General features: G+C 40.0%; 3 protein-coding genes across 6 annotated transcripts; all 3 read right to left on the bottom strand.

Moving 5' to 3' along the window:
* Positions 1-1,764: 1,764 nt before the first annotated feature.
* slc1a8a (solute carrier family 1 member 8a) lies at positions 1,765-11,093 on the bottom strand (the record flags this gene model as incomplete). Its single annotated transcript, XM_083671611.1, has 11 exons — positions 1,765-1,917; positions 2,331-2,433; positions 2,777-2,911; positions 3,493-3,687; positions 4,460-4,693; positions 5,498-5,597; positions 5,781-5,988; positions 6,197-6,239; positions 8,576-8,791; positions 8,974-9,053; positions 10,842-11,093. 11 exons carry the CDS (start codon positions 11,091-11,093, stop codon positions 1,765-1,767), a joined length of 1,719 nt encoding a protein of 572 aa, XP_083527737.1.
* A 1,396-nt stretch (positions 11,094-12,489) lies between these two features.
* LOC310805467 (zinc transporter ZIP3-like) lies at positions 12,490-18,256 on the bottom strand. 2 transcript variants are annotated; one of them, XM_083671172.1, is made up of 3 exons: positions 18,056-18,256; positions 16,002-16,541; positions 12,490-15,759 (listed from the first exon to the last, which is right to left on the bottom strand). In XM_083671172.1, the coding sequence occupies exons 2-3, from the start codon at positions 16,206-16,208 to the stop codon at positions 15,016-15,018; spliced, it is 951 nt and encodes a 316-aa protein (XP_083527298.1). In that variant the 5' UTR covers positions 16,209-16,541; positions 18,056-18,256; the 3' UTR covers positions 12,490-15,015. The 2 variants fall into 2 exon arrangements, with proteins under 2 accessions (XP_083527298.1, XP_083527299.1); XM_083671173.1 differs by having other exon boundaries at positions 16,002-16,360.
* Positions 18,257-20,729: 2,473 nt separating this feature from the next.
* Positions 20,730-25,742, bottom strand: sgta (small glutamine rich tetratricopeptide repeat co-chaperone alpha). Of its 3 annotated transcripts, none has more exons than XM_083672170.1 (12): positions 25,709-25,742; positions 24,685-24,833; positions 24,118-24,221; positions 23,912-24,002; positions 22,826-22,925; positions 22,606-22,710; positions 22,351-22,486; positions 22,195-22,257; positions 22,065-22,102; positions 21,740-21,895; positions 21,110-21,233; positions 20,730-20,952 (listed from the first exon to the last, which is right to left on the bottom strand). In XM_083672170.1, exons 2-11 carry the CDS (start codon positions 24,782-24,784, stop codon positions 21,122-21,124), a joined length of 1,005 nt encoding a protein of 334 aa, XP_083528296.1. In that variant the 5' UTR covers positions 24,785-24,833; positions 25,709-25,742; the 3' UTR covers positions 20,730-20,952; positions 21,110-21,121. The 3 variants fall into 3 exon arrangements, with proteins under 3 accessions (XP_083528296.1, XP_083528297.1, XP_083528295.1); XM_083672171.1 differs by having other exon boundaries at positions 25,703-25,721; XM_083672169.1 differs by lacking the exon at positions 25,709-25,742 and adding an exon at positions 25,062-25,651.
* Positions 25,743-25,792: the final 50 nt, after the last annotated feature.

Raw genomic sequence — 25,792 nt, 5'->3', positions numbered from 1 at the left:
GATTTAAGATGCTTTCTAGTTTTATGCATTTATCTTTGTACTTTATCCTGCGAGTTGCTTGACGTGTGAAGATAGCTACAACAATTCAATGGAATTACTATTTGTAATTTAAGTTTGATTTATATAAAAATGGTCTAATTAACCTTCTAGCTCCTGCTAGTCTAAAGACTACAAGTCATTTTATGTTATGGGATTTATCCCATCTACTACGTAACTTGAAGCACAGAGAAAGAGCTAAGGTCTAGAATTTGTAGACTGTAACAAATGTGCCCCATCTGTGTAGAGCATGAAAATGCTGAAGTTGGCCATAGATAGCGGTGACAAGAAAAACAAAAACAAGGATGGAAGGAAGCCGGGAAACAACGCCGCCATATTGGGAACCTCGCTCGGCTGGTGTCTTATTGACTGGTCTCATATGCAAACAAAAACTCTGAATTAGCAACTTTTCCTTTCAGTTTTTCTTATCACTAAAGTGTTTAGAAACATTTTGTGCGATCATTTGATCCCAAAAAGCTGCTGAAATGGCTTAAAAAGACACTAGCCTCATGCTCTAGTCTTACACACGCGTTGCATGGGGCAACGGCGCGAGAAAGATACTATTGGTCCAAGGAACAAGGGCTGTGTTCCAAAATGCGTTATTGCGCTCTGCGTCCTCCCGTTCTTACAAGAAAATACCTACAGTGCTGCTTGAAAGTATGTGAACCCCTTGTGCAATTATAGATTATTTTTTTGAGTTTTTACCATGACATCTTTATTTAATCAGAACCAGTCTTTTTTTTATCTGACATAACAGCTTTATATTTACCAATTACCAATGTTGGTTTAGAGGAAACCGTGCATGTAGTAGGAAAACTAAATTATAAAGAAATTAGTGCAAGTGCAAAAATAAGTGTTGATGATGGCCTCGATGTGTCTGTCTTCCTGGAACAACTAGCTAGCTAATGTAGCTTCTGTAGATCCATTTGTAGTTAAAACAACAATCTACTTAGCTAGCTGCATCCAACTTTAATGGTCTGTTAACTCCGTTTACTATACCATTGGCTCGTTAACCTACTTTAACTATTTGCTGGATGCTAGCCAGTTTAGTCATAAACATAACTTATATACATACATTATTTCTGAAATTGTGCATAAAATATTTTGAACAATTACCTTAAAATACCTAGTTCTTTTTAACCATCCCTAAAATTACCTGATAATGTTCATTGTAATTGACCCAGTCTCCAATATGTCCCTACAGCACTTTACTTTGCTTGTAGAAAATAAAAATGAAGCTAAACATGAGAAATATAATGCACATAGCCTACAACTTCAAATGAAGTTGTTCAAAATGCATGCCTGCATGCTATTATTTACAAATGAGCCACAGGCCATACGGTTAATTATAGAGTGCAGTGGGCCGATAGTGGGCCGATAATTCATATACACAAAATGTTCACGCAAATGTCCTATTGACATCAGTTTGCATGATAGTCTAAGTTGAGTGCGTGCATGTATCTTAAGTTATGATTCAAAACCCCTGTGATCATGCACAATGTTACTGCTTTAAAAAGCAGTGGAAAATAGCTCCTTTGCAGTCACCAGTGAAGCAAATTGAAGAGTCAGTCACAAAAAGACTGTATAAGTGAAAGCAAGAGGAAGAATAGGAAAGAATGTTCATTTCAGTACTGTATCAATGGCACAACAGAGGTGTGTGTGTGTGGGGGGGGGGGGGGGTCTGGATCCCAAAATGTCCTGCATTTGAGGTAAGCGTCTTCCCAGGTGTTAGACTTGACAGATGTTGTAGTAGACAGTGTGCCTCTCGCGGACTGTATCCCCCATCACCTCGAAGATACAGTCTTTGCGGTGCACCTCTGTCATAGGCACGTTCACGTTCTGCGAGTCGTGGCAGTTCTGAGTGCCATATGATGGCCCTGACTGGAAAGGAAAGGAAAACACACAAAGAGAGATCAATTTCACTGTGGTTGGTGAATCAGTTTCAGACAAGCGTATGAAAGCATCACATACGTTATTTTGTAAAATGTTACACAGAAAAAGTGTTATCTACCAACCCTCACAAAAACAGGCAGCAGAGTTGGGTTTTAGATTATCTCAACATGTAGGAATAAAAGAGTAAATATGTTTCTCTTCATTAATTGCAGATCATTGTCTTCACTGGGTTAAAGCTAATGGTAACATTTGTTTTGTGGTATTATGAAAAATGTGCAGGCTTTGATATAACTAAGGCACATTAAAACTACAGTACAGCTTGTAAATATAGTCCAATGGCATCTTTAAAAAAATCCCATTCCATCTAAGATTACGGTTATCAAGCGGTTACAGTGACATACCATTCCACTTGCACCGAGAGGGAAGTCTTTTCGACATAAGTGGGCGATGATTCCTGCCGCCAGGGCATCTCCCAACACATTGATCATGGTGCGGAATCTATCCCTGAAAGAAAATAGGAGATGCAAGGCCGCATGACATCAGTCTTCTCAAATCAAAAGCCCTTTGCCTGAATATCTGCCCGTCTTTCTGTGAAGTAGAATACTAATGCCCCAACTACTATAAACCTGTCCTTTTTTGCCTCATTGATGACCAATTACCTGAAGTTGATAAAAAAAAATAAAAAAAATTCTTCAAAAGGGAAATAAAGTTAATTTCAATTTGATATGGTATAATCTACCTTTTTACCTATACTTACCTTTTTTAACTGATGTTTTTTTGCCAGTGTTGCACAATGTGCTGGATGCAATATGGTATACATTAATTACGACTGTCATGGTAAACTTACAGCACCCAGTCGACGGCCACAATGAGTGTGATGTCATCTGGCGGCAAGCCTACTGATGTCAGCACAATCACCATGGTAACGAGGCCGGCCTGGGGGATCCCAGCCGCACCAATGCTGGCTGCCGTTGCTGTTATACTGTCAAAGACACAGCGACATTGTCATTGTTTTCATGCCATGCTACTGTAACACTATATAGTGAGGAGTCCTACAATAATACTGACGTGCCATAAGAGGTCATGAATAACAGTCATAACACTGCAATAACATACTGAAGGACAACGTTTAAAAAGTTGTATAATCTTGAATCCCAGAATCTCATATCTCGGGATTCTAGGGGCGATGGAAGTGAAAAGTGAAGTTGGCAGCAAGTCTCCACCCTCCTACATTTTCTGCTGTAGACCCTCCTCTTGTTTACAACCTGATGTACACACATTGAATGAACTGAACTTTTCCTTTGTAACACGTTAATAATTATTCAAAACACTGTCATATAGCATTAATCTTTTACTGTGAGGAATGTGTAATTAAACGATAAAAAATAAAAATAATTCCAGGAAGAATATAATTTTTGTTACATCAATTACTGGTATTGAGTTAACATGGCCCGCCAGTTTTCTTTACATTTTTTGGCTGTACATTTTGCTGATTTAATAGTATGTTTTTTGAGGATGTTTAAATGAGTATAGAAAACTATTTGGATAGAAATCCAAACATACCTTATAGTGACCAGCTGCCCTAAGTCCAGCTCATAATCGTTGACCTGGGCGATAAAGATAGCTGCCACAGCCTCATAGAGAGCTGTGCCATCCATGTTGATGGTGGCACCCACAGGCAGCACGAAACGGGCAATTTGCCGGTCCACATTGCAGTTCTCCAACAAGCACTTCATAGTGATGGGCAGAGTGGCAGAACTGGGAGGGAGGGAGGGAGTGAGAGGTAAAGATATAGAAAGAGAGAGAGTGTTGCATATCTTTTCTTAAGCCATTTTAAAGACATTGAGATACATTTGTTTGCTCCCTATCAAATCCCTCAGTTGTACTCCTTCCATGTGTTGCAACATTCAGCATTCATGTGTCTCAAACTGGATTGTTGAAAAAAATGCCTTAAGTTTAGAAAATGATCAAGTGTGATCATGTTAATTTCATTTGATAATAACATATTTACCTCCAGATAACTTTAACCTTCAGGTGAATTTCAGTAATATTATATATATATATATACATATACATATACACACTCCCCCTGGCTGGAAACTTGTATTTTCTGAAAATCACTGAATTGAGATTATTTTATTATTTTAGGAACTTTTCTCTTATCTTTTTGACTACAGACACTTATGTAGACACCGGTATGGTGCTGGAGATAATGAATATGAGGTCAAACGAAAATGGTTAAGTCCCTTTAATGATGATGATGAAGCCTGAATCATAACATCTGATAATGTTTGCTGTTATTGATCCTGGGGGATTCTATCTTATTTTCTCTTTCAAATCACATTTCCTATTCGAAAAGAAATGGAAGCCTGCGGAGCTAAAATACTGACAAATAAAATCCTAACAGAAAATAATGGCCAATATTCAATTCATGAATTGAATTTCCAAGCTATTGAATTGAGCCCAACCCACAAGACCACAGAAGAGATTCTGCTCCATGAGAACAGATAGTAATAAACCAGTCCCTTACCTTGAGGAGGTGGCTAGCGCAATGACCAAAGCTTGCAGCAGGCCTCTGATATAAGTGAAGGGGTTATTGCGAGTCAGGACGTAGTAGAAAAAGGGGAGGAGGATGAGGCCGTGGACGAAAAGCCCCGCCATGACCGTTATAGTGTACCAGCCCAGCTTCTTCCCAAGTGTGGTCGGGTCCTGCATGTCCAAGATTTTCCCAGCTACCAGAAATACAATCCCAAATGGAAAATACCTACCCATAAAATGGTGAAAGGAGAACTTATTTACAAATGTATGTTTTGCTACTGGTGAACACAACTCCAAAGGCATAAAATCCATCAAATTATAGTAAGATTTGTGTTTCATAAATGTTAAGTTTCCCACCCTTGCAGCAGAAAAAGGTCTATAACTATCATATTTCATGTTATGTTTATGCATTGTGAAAACAGTATCTAAAGAAGTATCTGAAATGTTGCCCCAGTCTGACAGTACTAGCCATTATTTGGGAGTAAAGATGCAGAAGTAAACCTGTGCTACATGGTGGCAGAGGTCCTGAGATAAGCAATCATTGACCCTAAACGCAGGGTGAGCCTTCTAATACTCAGGATGTGCAGCCAAAGGTAAAGATCAAGTCTTAGGGCTCCACCAGATCCCTGCGAGCTGATGTCACAGCCTCGGCATGTTCTCACCACAAGCTCATACCCTCAGTTAGAACGTTAGAGATAACTAAAAGCAACACAATCTAATGATAAATGTGATAGGTGATATCAGTGTCATGGTCAGGGTCAACTCTAGTGTTTTTCAATTCAGGAGAAAAATAGAAATCACAATTTAAGGCTTGAAATATTATTCTCTTAAACTGGAATTTCAATCCTATTAACATTATATTCAATTTTGACGTCTGAATTGGAATGGAATTGACCCAAACCCTGATCAACATTGTTTTAAAATTATGCATATGATAATCAAAGACATTTTAGACGTTTGGTCATTGTCAGGTATGCTAATATTTAAAGAGCTTAGCTGTTATGTTCACTCTGGTTTGTCCTTCACTTACCAAACAGCAGCATTGATGATCTTCATCACACACTCGTTGATACATTGACACACATTGACTAGAGGAGCTCCTCTCTCACCCATTTTGCCCAGCAACAAGCCTAGGGAAGAAAAATTAATGTTCAATTTCTCTCACAATATCCATATCTATCTATCTACAGTATCTAGACGTATATGTCTCTCTTCAAATTGATACACCCTAGATAGACAGACAGACAGACACTGACAGATAGACACAAGAAAGATAGAAAGACAGACGGAAAGAAAAGATAAAGTGGCCTCACCCATTATGGCAGAGAAGATGACTATGCCCAGAACATTCATCTGCTGGCTGCTACCAGGGCTGGTCTTGTAATGGATCTCTGGCGGAGGCGTGAGCTCCAGGAACACTGTGCGACCGCTCGGATCACTATCATCCGGCACGACATAAACAAAGTTAGGCTCCACCGGCTTGACTTGGACTTTCAGGATGGGGACCAGATCTGTTTTGTACTGGAATATAAAGCACAGAGAAAAATGAACATTGAGGATAAGAGAGGAAATACCATCAAATAAAAGCTGAGAATCTCTACTTTAACCTCATAGTGATTGTTTGATTTCAAATCCAAACTTTGAGTGTAGAGCCGAAAGAAAAAATGCTTCACTGTCCCATTACTTACGCAGTGGAGGTTTTTTTTGGCCAGTTTTATGTTTTTTTTACCTGTTGAAACGTTGCCTCAATAAGGTTGGCGGGAACCATATTCCTGTAAAAAGATAGAATGTTAGTATGTTGATTTTTGGTGCATAACACAGAGTGAGGGTGTGGGTATGAGGACAATTGGGGGTCAGTAATTTTTAGAGTGTCATAATTACAATTGTTTCATTAATATGTTATAACAAATAACTGCATCCTTTCACATGTTTTAGTTGTGTTCCAGTTATCAAGCAGGCCTGTCTTCTGACTATTTGATATGTTCTAACATAAATATACAGTATGTGTATCATAGTACTTTAAGTACATAAAGATGGCTCTTATTCAATTATCTACATTTTAAATAAATGAAAATGTAATATAGTCCCCACGTTGGGACTATAGGACGGTCACAGCATGGCTGGTTTCCATTCGTTCCTGAGAAATCAGGTGAGTAGACTAACCAATCAACAACATTATTGACCAATTAACTACCAAGCAGAAAAAAACTCACAATATTTCCTCTGTCAAGGGCCTGAATTGAATAGCTTGAACACCTTGAATAACATTGCAGATGTAGTGTACATCTCATCACTTCTGGGTTTAAAGCAAACATCATTTAATGCCATGGGAAGAACATTTCTATCACATTTCAAATTACAAAATATATTTTTTATACTAGACCCCTTCCTCTGCCTTATCAGTCTCACTCTCACAGTCACTCCTCTCTTCCTGGTTAAAAGGTTAAAAGAATGAAAAAGGCAGACCTCGTCCATGAAGGCCCTTAAAAAGGAGAGGTATTTTCAGACAGGCACGGGCCAAGAGGGGATCCTCCACAGAGATCATTGTATCTTCACTGTTGGTGACTTGGTTAATCTGCAAGTCATCCCTTACGGATTACTAAAAATATCCTAATCACCTCTGTAGTTTAATTGGATTGTGTGTGTGTGTGTGTGTGTGTGTGTGTCAGAGGGGGCGTGCTGGCCCTAACTCCTGAGAAAGCGACATTGCTACTGCGCAGGTCTACGTATGGTAAACCTGTGCAGTAGGCAGTGGTAAACACATTAATGTCAAGTACTTTGTTTTTGCTGAACAATATACTCAATATCATGTAAAAGCACTGAAGCACTCTTCAAATACATAGTTATTAGGACTGGAATACACTCACCGGCCACTTTATTAGGCACATATGTTCATCTGCTCACACTTGGGCCCCTTAGTACCAATTGAGCATCGTTTAAATGCCACAGCCTACCTGAGTATTGTTGCTGACCATGTCCATCCCTTTATGACCACAGTGTACCCATCTTCTGATGGCTACTTCCAGCAGGATAACGTGCCATGTCACAAAGCTCACATCATCTCAAACTGGTTTCTTGAACATGACAATGAGTTCACTGTACTCCAATGGCCTCCACAGTCACCAGATCTCAATCCAATAGAGCACCTTTGGGATGTGGTGGAACGGGAGATTCGCATCATGGATGTACAGCAGACAAATCTGCAGCAATGATGCCATCATGTCAATATGGACAAAAATCTCTGAGGAATGTTTCCAGCACCTTGTAGAATCTTGCCACAAATAATTAAGGCAGTTCTGAAGGCAAAATGGGGTCCAACCCGGTACTAGCAAGGTGTACCTAATAAAGTGGCCGGTGAGTGTATAAAGAGGTGTTTAGTATGGCGTCAGATTAGTGCCAAATGTGAGATGGCACTGTCGAGCAAGAAACTTGCTTATCGAGTGAGCATAAACTTAAATTTGACAGCTTGCAAGTGTGACATTGACCAAGCTTAAAATCATTGTCGCACGCATTTTTGAAAAAGAATATGAATCCGCCTCTTTCTTTTTCTCTAGGCACGGTATAAGTCATCACAAGGCCATAGGTGACAAAAAGATATTAGTGTATTCCAATAGATATTTCTGGTCATAAGACTGCACATCACAAAAAACAAACACATTGTTTGCATCCCAATAGTCTCTCCTCTATTCCTCACATCTAGCCCGACTGGCCGTTAGAGGTCACTGTTGATACTGTCTCTGTGTGTCCTCTAACATCCAACAGCAGCTAATGTTATGACTCGTACATTCATTCTGTCCTCAAGTTAGCAGGCACCTTAAAGATGCTCCATTCAGGCTGTAAAGGCGCCTGTTATACTGAAATTAATTTAAAAAAAAAATATGCACACTGTCTTCATAAAACACAATTTTGAAGTGGGTCATGCTTCTTCCATGTTACTTGCATAAGTGTTAAACAGCGTTCAGCCAATCACGTAGCCCAAAATAAAAGTATAAAAGTTAAAAATGCGAGAAATAGAGAAAAGATTATTGGGAAGCAACCGTTGGTTGTTGATATTGGTTGTCAAACTGCCTGACAATCAGCAATAGGCTGATGGTGCATCACCACTTACCTGATGAGGTCAAGCAAGGCATCAGCGGAGGTCATGACGGGCCCCCCTCCTAGTCTGTTACTGTCAATATCAGTCCCCACCCCGGGTTTGATGACGATCACCAGGAGGATTCCGACCACAACCGCGATGAATGTGGTCCACAGGTAGTACGTTACTGTGAGAACGCCCATACGACAGCAGGCTTTTGATTCCATGGAGGACAAACCTGACATTAAACTGTAGTGGGAGAAAAGACAGGATTAATACTAGGCCAATATTACTCAAGTGCCTGATTTGTCTAAAATGTGGTCGATTTAGTACAAAGTGCATTTTTTGATTTGATCTTGAACAATCAAATTTCAAAAATGAACATTTTTACAAGTAAAACCTTGTCTGGGGCAGACAGAATAGATCTTCACCTGGATGTGATGAGAGGGAGGATGAGCATCTTGAGCATTCTCATGAGAAGCTCTCCCGGGAAGGAGAAATAGATTTTAGCCTGGAAGGAAAGTAAAAAAAAACAAAAAAAAAACTATAAAACCCAACATGCAGGTATTCAGCAGACCCGGGTATAAATAATTTTTATTTTCTTTCAAATGTGTTGAACTTTTGATTTAGCATGCCTGGAGTGCACAATGGGTGGGGGCATGCACCTTTGGGACTATTCCATTGGTGCTATTGCATCAGGCAAGCTCAAGTATTTTAAAGAAAACTAAAATTTGAACCCAAGTCTGGTGTGCAGGAATCCCTTCAAAAGACCGCTCTCAAACATATTCCAACCATTGGAGCCCCACTACCTGTTTTTCAATTCCACAAGACACATTTACAAACCTAGGGGAAAGGTGCTGCATCAGCACTCTCTTTCACATGAATGGTCTCTTGGTTCCTGGAAAGGTTGATCCTTCCATGTTTCTAAGAATGTACAGATACATGTGCTCCATGTCCTTCACATGTCTTTTTGGCAGTGATGAAATATTTTAAATAACACAAAAGTGTCTACATTAAATGCAGGATATTCAAGATAGTGACATGCATTGTAATTATTTTTCCTTTTTGCTCAGTTACAAACATTGGCTCGGGTCTTGCGTCACACCTGATTATCCTGCACACTTCAGACATGTTTGCTTTGGAAAGTCAAGTCAGCCTGGGGATCAAATAATCCCTCTACTGACAGGATTGAGTCTGGATTGACCTCAACCATTTCCTGTACATTTTTTTCCCTCCAGCTGGAATGCACCAACAATTGAGGTTAAAAAAAGAAGAAAAGACACAGTTAAGATCATTCGGTGCATAGAGCACTAAAATATCCTCCCCTTAATACATTTAATTCTCAACTGTATGGCCACTGTATCTACAAGCAATTACTGTTGCTCCAAGAATCTGCTGCAATTCATTTCTGCAGCCATCATGGCTCACCATTGGACTAGGACTTTTCCTCTATAAAATGCATGGAAGATGTTAAATGTGCTTTCCTCTGCAATCCAAATATACAGAGTATCTGTGGATATGTTGGCAACATCAATGGTTTCTATGTAAATTAGGTGCAAATCGTGGGTGAGAATAGTGAACTAGATTGTTTCTTTGGGTGTTGCAATCCACCTCTTCTATACAGAGAGGAAATCTATATGACTTAGTAGAGGTCATTATCTCTTTCCCTAACAACCACTTTTTCAATGGAGAGGATTAATGAGGTGGTGGCTGCACAGATGCTGCACAGAAACTAAGAACTCTCTTGGTTCCTAAAACAACATATGTGCACCACTTTACAGGTTACAGTACATCCCTTCATTTGCTGACAGTGTGCACTAGACGCCACACTGAATGGTTGATTAAATCTCAATGTTGATGTTTTCTATAGATTTTCCACAAAACCCAAAGGTGCATGCTCCAGTCATTTAGTTAAGTGGTTGAGGGAAAAACAACTAGATCGATCTCATACAGTACAAACTGGGATATGGTGGTAGAAACAACGGTGGGTGAATGCTAGATGTTGCTGGATATCAGAGAAAATGAATGCTAAATGAATGAATGAATGAATGTTAAAATAAGCAAATTTTCATCAAAGGTGGGTTAATGCTATTCATAATTTAAAAAGGTTTGTAAACTATTTTTACCCTCCATCTCGCTGCATACAAAAAGAGGGAGAGGTGGCCAGACACACAAATGTGCCTTTGAATCCAAGAGACAAGAGACATGGACACATGGACCTGGCACATTGAATAAAGATAACACACCTCATAATTTTCTCATTGTCTTCACAACTGTAGGACAATTCAAAGCCACATACCTGGCTAGAGAGATGACTCCCTCTTAACATAAAACCCAGGATGCAGCCAGTCAATACGGCAATGACTGAGAGTGTCAACAAGCCATTGCGCTTGACGTACGTCTTCACTCCCTGTCTCGGATTGGCAAAGTGTGCCTCACGGAGACATTTCTTGATACGTTCCAGCATGGTCTTCCCAGAGTCTCCAGGAGCATAAGAACTATTGTTGGAGTGTGTGTCCTCGCCTTCTGTGGGCAGCAGTAGCTCCTCCATGGCTCCAAGTCCTCCTCCTTTGGCCAGACCATCAACTTCTGGACGGGTCAATTCGTGGTAACCTTCTCCCTAAAAAGGATTAAGTCATCATAGCTTCAACAGGGCAAACGGCATCCACGGGCTACGATGAGGGAGACTTAGTGGGGCTAATAGGCTTATGACTGTGTGATAAACGTCTTTGTTGTCAGTGGCTGGTTGCCATGCTTTTGGATTTGTTGGATTGTTGATGTCTGTCGGATTGTTGATGTTTGTTATCGGCTTCAGAAACGCTTTTTGCAGACCCACCACTTTTCCATGGGATCATAGAGTGAGATCTGAAAGTTCATGAATGTGGCTCATATGATTAAGGCAGTGGCCAAGCCTGTGTTAATCGCAGGATGACAAGAATTGCATGAATGTTGTCTACACTTGTAATGTAGGACCTGCTTGGTGACTGTGTGGTGCTGAGATTGGTTCAAAGTTCTTCCAACGCTTTCGTCATTAATTGTGCCTTGCCTGTTTACTAGCCTTGATGCCAATGAGTATCTATAGTGAACCTGCTATTCTTAGAACAGGGAACGCTTCCTTGCCTTCCTGGCTAACGTCACAGCTTAATGAGATTTCCACTTAATTGGTGGGCTTGCTTCAGCAAGTCCAACTCTAGTTATTTCTCATACTTGTTAGTAGGCTTGCTTCAGCAAGTCCAATTATAGTTCATCAACATACTAATTATTCTGTACTGCTACTATTATTCTTCCCACTGCTACTCCTCCTACAACGTCTAAGGTATTTACACCCATCCAACTGTACAATGCGCAGAGACATCTAACTTGGTGTGCTTGTATTTAACCTTTTGAAACTCATACTTTCTTTTAAAAGTTCAGTTTTTGTAACTCAAAACCTCCTATCCATTAACATGGTGGAATGTTGATTTACTGTAGGCCAACATTCTAAGAGCCCCATTGTTACTGCAGATGGCATGGAACTTTCAGAACTCTTGAATAGGTTATTATCATTAAAAATGACATAATTAGTGGTGTATGACTCCTGCTTAGTTCGCCTATCCCACTGATGATGTGTTTAGCAATTGTTTTGTATGCTTTTGGAAGCTGCGCCCAGTACCGATGCATGCACATTCAAAACTTGTTTGGTCTGATTGGGCAAATAAGCCGAATGAGCGTTTACATGCCTAATATTAGCTAATATTCTCCTATCAAACGGTTTATCAAAGGTATAACCCAGCCGGGTTTTGGAAAACTTGAAAATGTAGAACTTATTTTATGATCGCTTGCATTTTTTTTAACATATGACAATATATTAGTGATAGGATGGGTACACCTGTAAGCATCACCAAATTGGATATTCTTTTTTTATTTTACAAACATGCACAGTGACTGCCAATACATTGTGAATTTGTTTCTTTTATTGGGAAAATTGTACATTCATAAAATTAATGGGTAAAAAAAAAAACTAAATATTTTCTATTCCTGTTTGTTATTTGTAATGTTTAAATTGTTCTGTATATAGTTATTTTGAAGTAATAAAAGAAAAACTAAAATTAATGTAAAGTTTGCAACGCTTTATCATGTAGATTTCAAGGAAAACCATCAGGATTTAATGTGATAAATGTTTACAGAAAACTTGCTACAGTAACTAGCCGCTGCCTCTGAATACTTTCATATGTTAAAAAATGAAATATAAAAGTATAGTTCTGTGGATTTTTAACAATATAATAAGAAAGGTTAAGGTTAAAATGGCAAAATCATCATAGACCTGTGTGTATGTTATACTGTAAATCTAACAATGGCCAACTAAGAGAAACAATTAAATGACACATGGTTGACATTATGGTTGTGCCATGATTCACACAACCCACGTAGGCCTCAGGGTAGCATTCCTGTGCAGCTGTGTTCCTCTCCATTGGCTCAGTTTGTAGTGACAGCCTGATCAACATAGTACAATTAATTCACTGTTCAATTGATTGACACTACAAAGAGATGGGTATTCATTTTGAAATGTTAACTATTATTATTGCCCTCAGATGGACTCATTCTCTTCTTGTTTAACTTCAGGATTTCTTCCATTTGAGCTAATTCAGGAGTGCCGCAACAAAGGGGGTGAATACTTATGCAATCAGGTCTTCAAGTTTTTTTAATTCTTTACCATATGTAGAATTTTTCCTTTCACTTTGCAAGCATCCAGAAGGCTGGGTAGATCAGTGTGAAGACATCCTAGTTCACTTTCTGACTGAACAAAATGTGAACACTAAGCAGAGGAGTGAATACTTTTTCAAGGAAACTTACAAGAAAGCACTCAAAGTCTAAACAATTCCACAACATTCAACTCACAACAATGAGCAACACTAAAATCATAGTGGTCCTCTCACATATTATGATCATTAAATACACTCACTGAACACTTTATTAGGAACTCTATACTAATACTGAGTAGGGCCTCCCTTTGCTCTCAAAACAGCCTCAATTCTTCGTGGCATTGATTCCACAAGATTCATGCTGTTGGTGCCAAATTCTGACCCTACCATCTGTGTGCCTCAGCAGAAATTGAGATTCCTCAGACCAGGCTACGTTTTTCCAGTCTTCAACTGTCCAGTTTTGGTGAGCCTGTGCCCACTGCAGCCTCAGCTTTCTGTTCTTGGCTTACAGAAGTGGAACCTGACATGGCCTTCTGCTGTTGTAGCCCATCCGCCTCAAGGTTCGACGCGTTGTGCATTCTGAGATGCTTTTCTTTTTCTTTATTGTACCATACTCTACCAACTCTACAGACTGTTGTGCATGAAAATCGCAGGAGATCAGCAGTGTCAGAAATACTCAAACCAGCCCGTCTGGCACCAACAACCATGCCACGATCAAAATCACTGATATTACATTTTTTCCCCATTCTGATGGTTGATGTGAACATTACCTGAAGCTGCTGGCCCATATCTGCAGGATTTTATGCATTGCGCTGCTGCCACACGATTGGCTGATTAGATAATTGCATGAATGAGAAGGTGTTCCTAATAAAGTGTTTGGTGAGTGTATATTAACATTTTTAAATTTCATTGCGGCCAGAGGGCAGCAAACCGCAAAATCACAACCGGGACTTATTACATGGGCTAACTGTGAATGAGAACAATGGTATCCACTGGCACTTTAGAAATAACATTACTTATATATTACTTATAGAATATATAATATGTAAGTATATACTATACACATACACTACATGGAAAACCAACACCATCTTGACTGGGCAGAACAAAAACATAGTCAGACTGTTTGTCAGTAAAATATCACTGACTCATTATTGCAAATGCCATCATTGGCACACCATGATGCTGACACAAGGATTGGATAAGCCAAGCACAGTTGCATCACGTCGGCTTCATGTCACCATGGAAATTGATGTCACTGTAACTGTCAGTTTGCGGATTAATATCAATATGATAAGGTTATTTTCAATAACAGCAAGGCTGGAATGCACTTAACCAATCAAAGTGTGGCCGGATCTAACAGTTTCATACGGTTCACTTCAGGATAAAACTATGGCAACTAATTTACCATTCTAGAAAAAGCAACGTCATTCCAATAAATGGGCAGCACTTTTCCTGATACCCCTATAGCTGTTTGAACCCAGTGTCTCTATAGAGGTGAGTAACCATGCCTAAGTACCAAAATACTACTCAATAGTGGGAGCATGGATTGAGTATTCTCTATAGCAGAAACTAAAACAGTAACATAGCTTTACTTAGTAAGCAAAAATGTTCCAGTGTTTCCCTACCCACACAATATGGGTTTAAATCACTTGAAAAGAAAACAAAAAAATAATTATACTAGATACAGTACCAACAGAGACAAAACAAAGACTTCATGGTGTTTACACAATACAAATTGTGATACCCATTGACATCGCATTAAATAGGCCTCCTCTCTCCTCTTGTCCATCACCATTTGATAAACACAAGGATGGCCAACACCCCGTAGCCCAGTATGAGAAATAGCACCTTGAGCAGTCTGTCATGCTTGTCCTCCAGCTCCTGAGGCAGGATCTCAAAGAAGGTGACAAAGAGGAAAGTACCAGCAGCCATGCCTTGGAGCACCACAGAGACAATACTGCCTGCCAGATTCTGAGCACTCTCAATGCCCATTCCCAGTACGATGCCCAGAGGGATCATGAGGCTAACCATGACACCAAGTTTGACAGCGTCCCTCATAGGCAGGGCAGCTTTGGCCACGTTCACCCCCAGCGCCACAGCGGCTAGTGTCTCGTGAATGACCACCCCCAAAAAGAGACTTCCCAGTTTGACTCCCTCCTCTTGGAGGCCCAGGGCGAGCCCCTCAAAAACTGAATGGGCAGAGAGAGCCAGGACCAGGCTGGCAAGCCGCAGGGGCCCAGCTCTGGCCAGCTCAGTGGGGCTGAGGTGCCCGTGATGGTGCCTGTGGTGGTGGTGGTGGCCAACAGAGGAGCCCCGTGTCGGTGAGATGAAAGGAGTCTCATATTCAGAGTCACTCCCAGCCTCAGAACCTCCCGCATTGAAGGTTTCCAGATCAATGAACGATGGTTTCTCTTTCCGGAAGGTAAGCACTGCCTGTTCTACAAACACTGTGAGGAAAAAGCCCACCATCATCATGGTCTCTGCCAAGGGGTAATCTGTGGTGATGTTCACCAATTTAAGGACCTCTTCCACCTAAATAAAAGCAAAAGTCAAACATGAGCCTAACTTTACGACAGCATAATCTGAATTGTTTTCAATATTCAATTAAAACCAAAAGGTGAAAGGGTGAAGCTAAGCCTCAAGTCTTTTACAAAAGAAGCTGGCCTAGCCTTACAAACTGCTGGTGAGGGAGCATGACCGCTTATCTTATGAGGCAACAAATGTACATGGTAGTGAGGCCATAATTATCACAATAAATAGTTTTCAAGACGCACCTTTTCTCTTACAGCCGGTAGAAGTGCATTGAAGCAAGTGGCCAGGAATACACCACCTCCAAAAGAGTTGCAAAGTGAAAGAACCTTCCTGTACTTTTGGGCTTTTTCATAATCCACCTGCATGACCCGCACTGGGACAAGAATCCCAGCCAACATTAGGGCAAACATCCCCAGGAGGCAAAGGACCTTGGCCACTACAATCTCCATGATGTCCAGATGTTGTTTAGTTGGGTAGAGAAGATGCTCAGTTAGTGTCTAACACATAAAAGCCTCTGCTCCTCTCTCTCAGTTGGGTCTGAGAGTGGTGAGTAGTCTCTTCATTGTGGTCCTGTGAATGACACTCCAAGCTCGTGCTTCAACTGCAAGTGAATCAGAAACATTGTCCGATGAAATGAGCAAACTGCAAAGTAAGAAAGATCTGGTCATGTATCGAAATAAAAATGACCCCGCCAAGACATGTAAAATAAGTGTAGAGTAAACGTGTTGTCGCCCATGAATGATACAGCTCCCCTCTATGAAAGAAGAGTGATGGAATAAAGCCTGTGAATAAAACAAGGTGTTTATTTATAAACATTTCACAATCACTTTATAGATATATAGGTATGATAGATATACAGTCTTTTATCAATACAGTTAGGCTACAATCGTACTAACTCTTGATATAAGACACCTTTACTTCAAACACAAATTTCTTCTACAGACTAAGACAACATATTTGCACAGCCAAATTATTTGGTTACAAATGCTACTGGCTATAAACAACTCTGGTTTTCCGTATTGATATAGGCCAAGTGTTGGTATTTATTCTGCATAACAGACTTCACTCACAAAATATTATTCCCAAATTCGTTAGGCTATAGGCCTACTACATTAGGCTACAGCTGTAGGAACAGCTGCCAGAATGAAAAGTCACCGGAACCTGTAGTGCTTATTTGATGAGTTTATAAGTCTTGCTTCTTAGAGCACTGTGTTGATTTGTCAAAAATATTATTCCCAAATTCTATACGACTACTGCATTAGGCTACACTCCTAGTTCTCCACTTTGCACCCTAGTATAATGTGTTTAATGATGAATCTGCGTCACATCGAAACTCCTAAACAATCATTATGGCAAGAGGCATTTTTCACCGAAGTTTAGTCAAAATGTGGCCAATCAGTGTAATTTCGTAAATGTCCCATCTGTAAGACCCATCATTCACCCAAGTTTCATAAAAATTGTCCCAGTGGTGTCGGAGAAAAAGCTTGACATACGAATGGACAGAGACCGATTTTCACTGCGATTTCGACGGTGGGGACAAAAAAATCCTTCTTTTATTTACTCTAATGGTTCGACCGGTGGTTGTCATAGCGAGCTAACTTCGACCAAATCCCGAGTTGGAGTTAAACCACCCGAATAACCATTAGTCGGTGAAAGAAGGATTTTAATATAAACTATGACTTGGTGGGGTCATTTTTATTTCGATACATGACAGTCTCCGACCTTGTCTGTCCATGACTCGCAGAGGAGTATGCTATCCGGCTAGCTAAATGCCTACTGGTTCAACTTAAAAAGCTCTAGTTTCGCCAGTAACTTTCAAAGGCTGGGTTGGTTGGCATACTATTTCATCATATACAATACGGTTCATAAGGACCAGTTCAATTATGAATCATACAGTTAGCTAACATGTCATGGGACTGTTTGGCGTTTTGCTAACTGTTTAGCTACAATATGTGTTTATGGTTGGTAGCTAGCTAGCAGCATGAAGCAGCTGACAAGAATGCAATATGTTTTGTGGTTGGAAAACTACTGGAAATAAAGCAATCTACATTCTCATCTCATACTTTTAGATTGACACAATTGACAACAGCAACACAAACCCACAGGCAGCTCGAGTTAGCTAACTAACTCACGTCGTTGGGAAACTAGTTAGGTTTAGCAATCAGTTGTTGCTAAACGTCATCACACTGAAAGTTAGCTGAATAAGACAATTTATCAAACAATAAATACAAGAGATGAACGTGTCTTCTGAGGGATTTTCGTTAGCTGTGTACCGCTATATAAATACGAAAAATACCTGATGTTCAGCCCAAAGGACTATTTCGGCTTTTCCTCGTTCTCATGACACTTCCTGTTCATACGATTTGAGACAAAGATTCAGAATACAGATACCCATAATCTGCTTCGAAAATAGTAGCTCAACATCATAAAAAAAAAAGCCATCAATGATGGTCAAGTTTCTTTCCAGCGAATTTCTTAGTTACATTATTGTATGACGAGCAAGTTAAGTGGAGGGTGCAGTATTTATTAAATTTGCTAATGAGGACGGGTACTACCGAGTTCAGCTCGCCAGCTGGTTTACAGTACTGCGCATGTGTGCACTCCTCCAACATAAAGCCGACATTTCTCAGATAATCCTTTTCGTGGATGTATATTCTAGACACCTTCGGCTACGGGATGTTAAATCATACTGGACTGTTCTTACTGTATATAATGTTTCAGATGTCTATTTTATTCTATTATTCTATTGTCACTTTATTTGGTTGTTGTTGTTTGTGATGTGAGCTGCTGTAACGCCTTAGTTTCCCCTCGGGGATCAATAAAGTACCTATCTATCTATCTATCTATCTATCTATCTATCTATCTCAATGAGGCAAAGGGGGCGTGGTAATTCTGGTCTGTTTCGGTGGTTTCGTCGCGTTTCAGGAAGTAACTGAGTTGAGATTTTACAAAGATTTTGTATAATTGGAAGATGGTTGAGTGGCTCGAAATTCAATTATAGCCGTCGTCCACCCCAGAAACTAGCAACGTTGCCACTGCAGGATTTCGCATACATGTTTGTCAGTGATAGGTTTCATATTTCGTAATATATTACGAAATATGAAAACAAATAATATCCATATATACACTCACCTAACACTTTATTAGGAACACCTGTACACCTTCTCATGGTGGAGGTTGTGTAATGGTGTGGGGAATGTTTTCTTGCCACACTTTGGACCCGTTAATACTAATCAATTATCGCTTGAATGCCACAGCCTATTTTGAGTATTGTTGCTGACCATGTGCATCCCTTCATGGCCATAATTTACCCATCTTCTAATGGCTACTTCCAGCATGATAATGCTCCATGTCACAAAGCAGAAGTCGTCTCAAACTGGTTTCATGAACATGACAATGAGTTCAGTGTTCTTCAGTGGCCTTCTCAGTCACCGGATCTGAATCCAATAGAACACCTTTGGGATGTGGTAGAACGGGATATTCACAGCTCGAAAGTGCACCTGAAAAAACTGCAGGAATTGCGTGATGCAATCATGTCATCATGGACCAGAATCTCAAAGGAATGTTTCCAACATCTTGTGGAATCAAAAGCTGAGCCTGTTTTGAGAGCAAAGGGAGGCCCTACTCAGTATTAGTATAGTGTTCCTAATGAAGTGCTCAGTGCTATCTCTATATAAAAAAAAAAGATATAATAATAATAAAAAAAAAAAAAAAAAAAAAAAGATATAAAATATTTTCATAAATATTTCACATCTGTGAATATAGCTGGACAAAAAAGTGGGAAGATATTTTAATATCTGAAAGTACAAGTAAGTGGGAAGGAATTTAAAATTTCACGAATGTTTTTATTCATGCTTATGCATAGGCAGAGTGTCTCGCCACATGTGCGTAGCAGTCACTCTCCATGAAAAAAGGTATTTTTTAACATATGGATAGGCGAACATGTTTCGTCCTGTGCGATGAAGAGATCGTTAAACCCTAGACATTACACATGTTAAGCTAAAACCAATAAGGACAAGGTACAAACATGAGTAAAACACCAATGTTCACAGCCTTCCTATTGTTTTCCAGCATTGACAATTTTTTAATTCGTCCACAGACTGTGGACGGAAATGGATGCCGAGTGCACCATCTGGCTCTTCCTATCTCTGAGGCTTTTAGCATTTTGAGGTAATGTTGATTGGCTTGAAATTGAATTGTTCACAAAACTTGTGTTTAGATAAGGCCTGAATTCACAGAATTGCAGATACCAACTTCCCACCTTACACTTGGTACAAAGTGTGATTGATTTGACAGTAGCATGTCCCAGGTGGAGGGAGTTTACTCCTGTAAACCATCAGTCCTGTGGCATTCGGTACAGTAATGGCTAAATGGTTGGTAAGTCACCCAGCACATGCACAAAACTGCAGATTTCTAAATCAAGTGTCAACTCCCTTCTTCCTAAATGCCCTGCTCCTCCTATACAAAACAAGTGGAATCCTGAAAGTGCAGTGTGGAAAGCTGCTATATGCAATGGACTAAGTGTGTAATCTAAGTCTATAATCAAGCAAACATGTAGGACCAGAATGATTTAATTAAAAATTTGAATTAAGTGCCAAATAACAATAGAGTGAACTAGAGGTGTATTAGGCCACTCAAGAATAACGCTGAAATAACTTCTGGATTACAATAGATGACAAACATAAGGTCCTATTGGAATGCTCCTTTTAATTTCCATAACATTGACAGTTCTCTACAGACCATCCCTACCATCTCTGTACAAATAGATGCTTTTCAAATTGGTGTGGCTGCTCAACTGTATCACTGTAATCTCAAGGTGTTGTGTACAGTACCTCAAACGACAAAGCTCAAGTAATGTAACTGTGTTTAGTCTGCACTGGATAGTGATTCAGTCATGACACAGTTCGCTGGCAAGGATTAGTAACATTAAACAGTTAAACCATGTGCTACACTGGTGTGACATTGTAGTAAGACTGGGGGCTTTGTCCAAATCCAGACATTCTGACTAGATCAAATTTTACATTTCTGTAAGGTTTTGTTGAGCAGCTTCCTTGAAGACAAGTCAGAACCAGGAGGCCACACATGCAATAATTACTCAGTGACCGAAAAGCTTTTGTCCCTGGAGTTGCAAGAATAATACAAATCATATAAAAAGAACAGCCTGTCTTCACTTTTCCACACGCAAATCTTCGTCTGTAAAAAAAGAAAGACGTCAGACAATTTTTTATGGATAATTTGATTCATTTGATATATTGTAAAGGAGAACAAACAACATTAGCTTTATATGTATTTTACATGACTCCCTTTTCATGTCACAAAAACATGTCATAATAGGGAGGGACAGTCTTACCCGTCTTGGGTGTCAAGGTTGCTCTTCATTGCTAGCACTTGGCGGCCGGCTGCGAATTTGACTTCTCAGCTGCTCAATGAGCTCTGGATTCTGTTGTTGCATCTGCTGCGCAAATTGTTGACCCCTAAACAGACATGGAATGGCCATTACCTTCTACTAGGCACTCAACAAATGGGAAGCATGAAAGCACTGTCCTAAATTAATACTTGGGCCATATAATATAACATAATACCATTTACAGACCAAGACCACAGAAAATCAAGGCCCTCCATGTCAGCTATTTTCAGAAATTTCAAATGATGAATATAAATTCTAAATACCTCAGAACTCTCCTACCTTATCAATGACAAACAAACAGACCTTTAACTGAATTATTTATGTTAGTGTTGTCATAGGAGACTTTGTAAACAAATAATGTATAGCAAATCAAGTTATGCTACTCTAATGTCATTCCTTGGACACTACAGATGGCATATACTGTAAGTCAAGTGCTATTTGCATGTAAAAATGTATTTTCTTGATTATTTACATCTTGTTGGCGACTCTGTATATATAAATCCCTGAGTGGGCCTTTAACTCATTAGCAAATTAAAATTGCTGTCACACATTGGGTAGACCTGGTACACATACGCTTGGATGAGGCCAGAGATGTCACCGGGGCCCGCTCCACCTACTCCAGCTCCAGCTCCTATGCCTGGTCCAGCTCCTGGTCCTATTCCTGGTCCTGCTCCGGGGGGTGCTGCAGCCCCCATGGGACCGTAGGACCCAGACATCATCCCTGACATCCTGGACAAGACAGACAGAGACAGTGACCATTTTCCCCTCTTAGTTTCTGCAATGATTGCATTCCTGTTGTTCATTTTCAATCAGAGGTTTGATGCATAAATTCTATGTCTAAAGTACAGCATTAAGATGTAACAATACATTTTACTTGGATAAGTACTGCACAACTTACAGTTGCTGCACTTGTGGGTTGGTCATCAAATTAGATGCCTAAGACGAAAGAGAGGTGGACCATTTAAAACAAGAACATTTCTCTAAAATTGTATGTTATTGTCAGTAGCCTTTCAGTTAATGGAACTTACCATGTTCATGAAACCAGGGTTACTGAGCAAACCAGCCAAGTCAACTCCTCCCATTCCCCCTGTCTAGGAGATAAAGAGAACAGTATCAATGTCACACTTCCTTGTGTGTACAGCAGATATCTACTCCCAATAGCAGTTGAAATGTTATCAACTTACAGGGCTAGTCGTCTCCATTTTCTGCTCAGCTATTTTCAAATTTGATTTGTAGGTGTCATTGTCTGGGTCCAACTCGAGTGCTTTCTTGTAGTAACTTACAGCTTCTGTATGTTTATTTAAACTGGCAAGAGCCAACCTTGACAAAGAAATAAGGCAAGTAAACTCAAGTTAATCATAAGTCAATTAAATGTCAGTCACAGATTTGTCCATATCCACAGTCATCCAGAGTGAGAGACAAAACATTTTTTTTCCTACCCCATTCTTCCATATGCTTTGCTGTAGTTTGGGTCAATTCCAATAGCGAGTTCACAGTCCTGCACTGCCCCAGCATAGTTGCCCAGTTTGCTATACGCAGCAGCCCTACAAGTATTACAAGCAAAATTTAATTTGTATGACACACAAAAGCTTTTAACAAATATTGATTTGGAAACATATAACATTATGTGAACAAGTGCATGGGTTTGTTGGCCGATACCTGTTGCAGTAGTACACTGCATTCTGGGGGTTTATAGCAATAGCCTTTGAGTAAAATTCCACAGCTGCACCAAAGTTCTCTACTTTCATTTGGTCATTGCCTGAAAAGAGAAACACATTAGTTAGCCAAAATAAATTATGTAATTTATGATTGATTTATTAGTTTGTCAAATGTATTTTGACCTCAAAAGTGCCCAAATATCGAATGTGTAAAGATGAATCCATGTGTCCCAATATCAAAATATTAGAGGTATGAAATGTCAAACACTTTCACGTAAGAGTGAACTATCCCAAACTATCAATTTGGAAGAGTCCTGCATCGGGTCTGGTACCTGCATTTCCACCTCCAAAAAATCTATTTGTGGGTAGATTAGAAAACTCTGTAAATCTGCGGGTGCAATCCAAAACAAATGTTGAGGGTCAAAAAAATTGTGTATACTACTTTCAGGGTTGCTATCTTTCTGAGGTAGCAAAGACTGAGATTTAACAACGCTAATCTCGCATCCCTGGGGGTGCAGGGAGTAAAAAGTGCTGTCTGAAGTTGTATGCAAGTCCACCCCCCTCGAAACATTTTGCTGTAGGCTCCACCTGAATTGCACATGGTGACCCTCTTCATCCACTCATGCTATTGTTTACAAACTGATGTGCACACGTTGCACGAAATGAGAGCATCAGCCCATATGGGGAAATAACTCATGACCAGAAATGGAATCAGAAGAATACACTTCATCAAGTTCAGATCAACATGATATAGCCTGGTCTGGCATTCAACTGATAAAGGAGCACTTAGAATACCTAAAATATAGCCGGACCAATCAGCTTATGGGGGTGTTTTGGTTTTCTGACTGGTTGAAGGTAGATCCAATCGCTTGCAAATTAGTTTTGCCCCACTCCACTATTCTCAAACATTTTCAATGAGGAGCAATGCCTGACTGATACACACAGTATGTTCAATAGGTCGGGTTGCTGAAGTAGTCTGTCTTGGCGGTGGGTTATGGTTTGGGTCGCAGTATGATTGCAACGAGTGTGGGTTGTGAAAAATGTAAATGTAACTGCGAAGGAAGATCTATTGCGGATGAGGTCCTACCATCAGTTTTGAGTCTCTCTGCCTCCGCTACTTCCTCCTCAGTGGGGGGATCTGTGTTTGTGTTTATCTTCACCTGGGGGGTGTCTGGATGCTGCAACAAAAACGCAGTCGACCAAATATGACACATGGCAAAGTTTCTGACCATATTCACATTCAGTAGCATCATTACATGTATTAGTATGTGTGTATATCTTTTGAAGTTTTACCTTGGGTGTCGCAGATGCAAAAATCTCTGGTAACGTTTGAGTGACAGCTAGGCTCTGGTCATCAGTTGAGACATCGAAGGCTGTTTCCAGGCATTGGACAGCAACTAGGAAATAAGTACGGCAAAGTGTGAAGCAATGGTAATGATACCACAGAGCAAAATAAATGTCCATTCTCCACAGCCAAATTGTCTTGGCAGCTACTGTACACACAGTGATGCCGTCTCCTCATGAAATCTCTGGCTACACATGTTTCCCGTGATTAGAAGAGGCAGCATCTACCACATCACTGTTGCTGCGCCCCAATAGTCTCTCCTACATTCCTCACTCCATTCTCAAAACCCACTGGATGATAATATCTATGGGGAGGAACTGCAGCAGGTGTATACAGTAGCTGTCAAATACTTTGCCTTGGCTCCTCAATTCCAGACCCCTCCTCACCTAGATTACTTGAGGTGATGCACTTACTCTCTTACTGGTAAACTCTAGTATTTTCTCTAAGTGATTAAATTGCAACTGATATTCGATTGTGCCACCAATTACCAGTCAATGCTGCAATATTTATTTTACCTTCTAAACTTTCCTGAGCATCTGATGATAGATTCCCAGAGCCAAGCTGATCATGGAGAAATTGGATGATGGAGAAGGCAAGACGCTTTGTGTCTGTCATTTTGGATGGAGGTCCAAATCCCTCGATAGAATGTGTAGAGTGAGGGACCCTGAAAGACAAAGAATTAGATAAAGTAATAGGCCTTATGTATGGCCTTATGTATGTATATTTGAAGAACACAGTGCAGCTAGCTAGGTAAATTATTGGCTAATTGTTGGTATATATTGATGACTAGCTAGTTCTTTTTATACAGTATTGCTGAGATGCATGAGGCTGTCAACAAAAGACCAAGGTAACATAACGTATACTTGCAAAGATGTTTAATTGTCTTAACTACCTTAACCTGGGGCCGATGAAACATTGTGTGTGATATTCACTGACTAACAGCTCACATCGCAGTAAAGGGGCAGGGTACATGGAAAGACAAGACAAGACAACACAATCAGCTAAAAGGGCGTTGTTGTCGAACACAAATTATGGCAGCATGCGTTTGCTAGATAACAGCAAATTTTAAAACTTGCTAACCTGCCTTTTAAGCTAGCTAGCTAAAGACTCCACGTCGAGGTCGCTGCTAGCTTACTAGCTCGCCACAGAATATTCTAGTAAAAGCGAAAAATGTCGGGGCATAACTAGCTAGCTTAGCCAAGTTACGACGAGCTATATGCTTATATCTTACAGCTAAAGTTAGGCTCCCTAATGTCTTTCCATCAACCTTGGTCAAATGAACTAACTGTTTGAACTTGAAACTGAAAGGTTTGATTGAACTTGACTTGAATGGTGGCGTTTGGCTACTAGCTTGATCGCTAGCTCGAACGTAGCTAGCTAAGCTAATAACAAAAGGCTTCAATGAGATCAATTTCACCCAAATGATCCGTCTTTCGTTGGCAGTGCTTGATTACACACGGCATAATGGACATTCAGCCGTTCCACAAAACACGACACAGAATGATAAAAAATTACATTTTCGAAAATAGTTACTCCTACCAGTTGCCTGTCAGACGTTCCTTCTTGCAGTTGCTGATGATGATGTGTGTATATTGCTTGTCGCATGTCGTAAACGTCATAACT

The sequence above is a fragment of the Argentina silus genome (assembly GCF_951799395.1).
Source record: "Argentina silus genome assembly, chromosome: 6".
NCBI lineage: Eukaryota > Metazoa > Chordata > Actinopteri > Argentiniformes > Argentinidae > Argentina > Argentina silus.
Note: the sequence above shows the minus strand (reverse complement) of the source record. Positions and strands in the feature narration are given on the sequence as shown.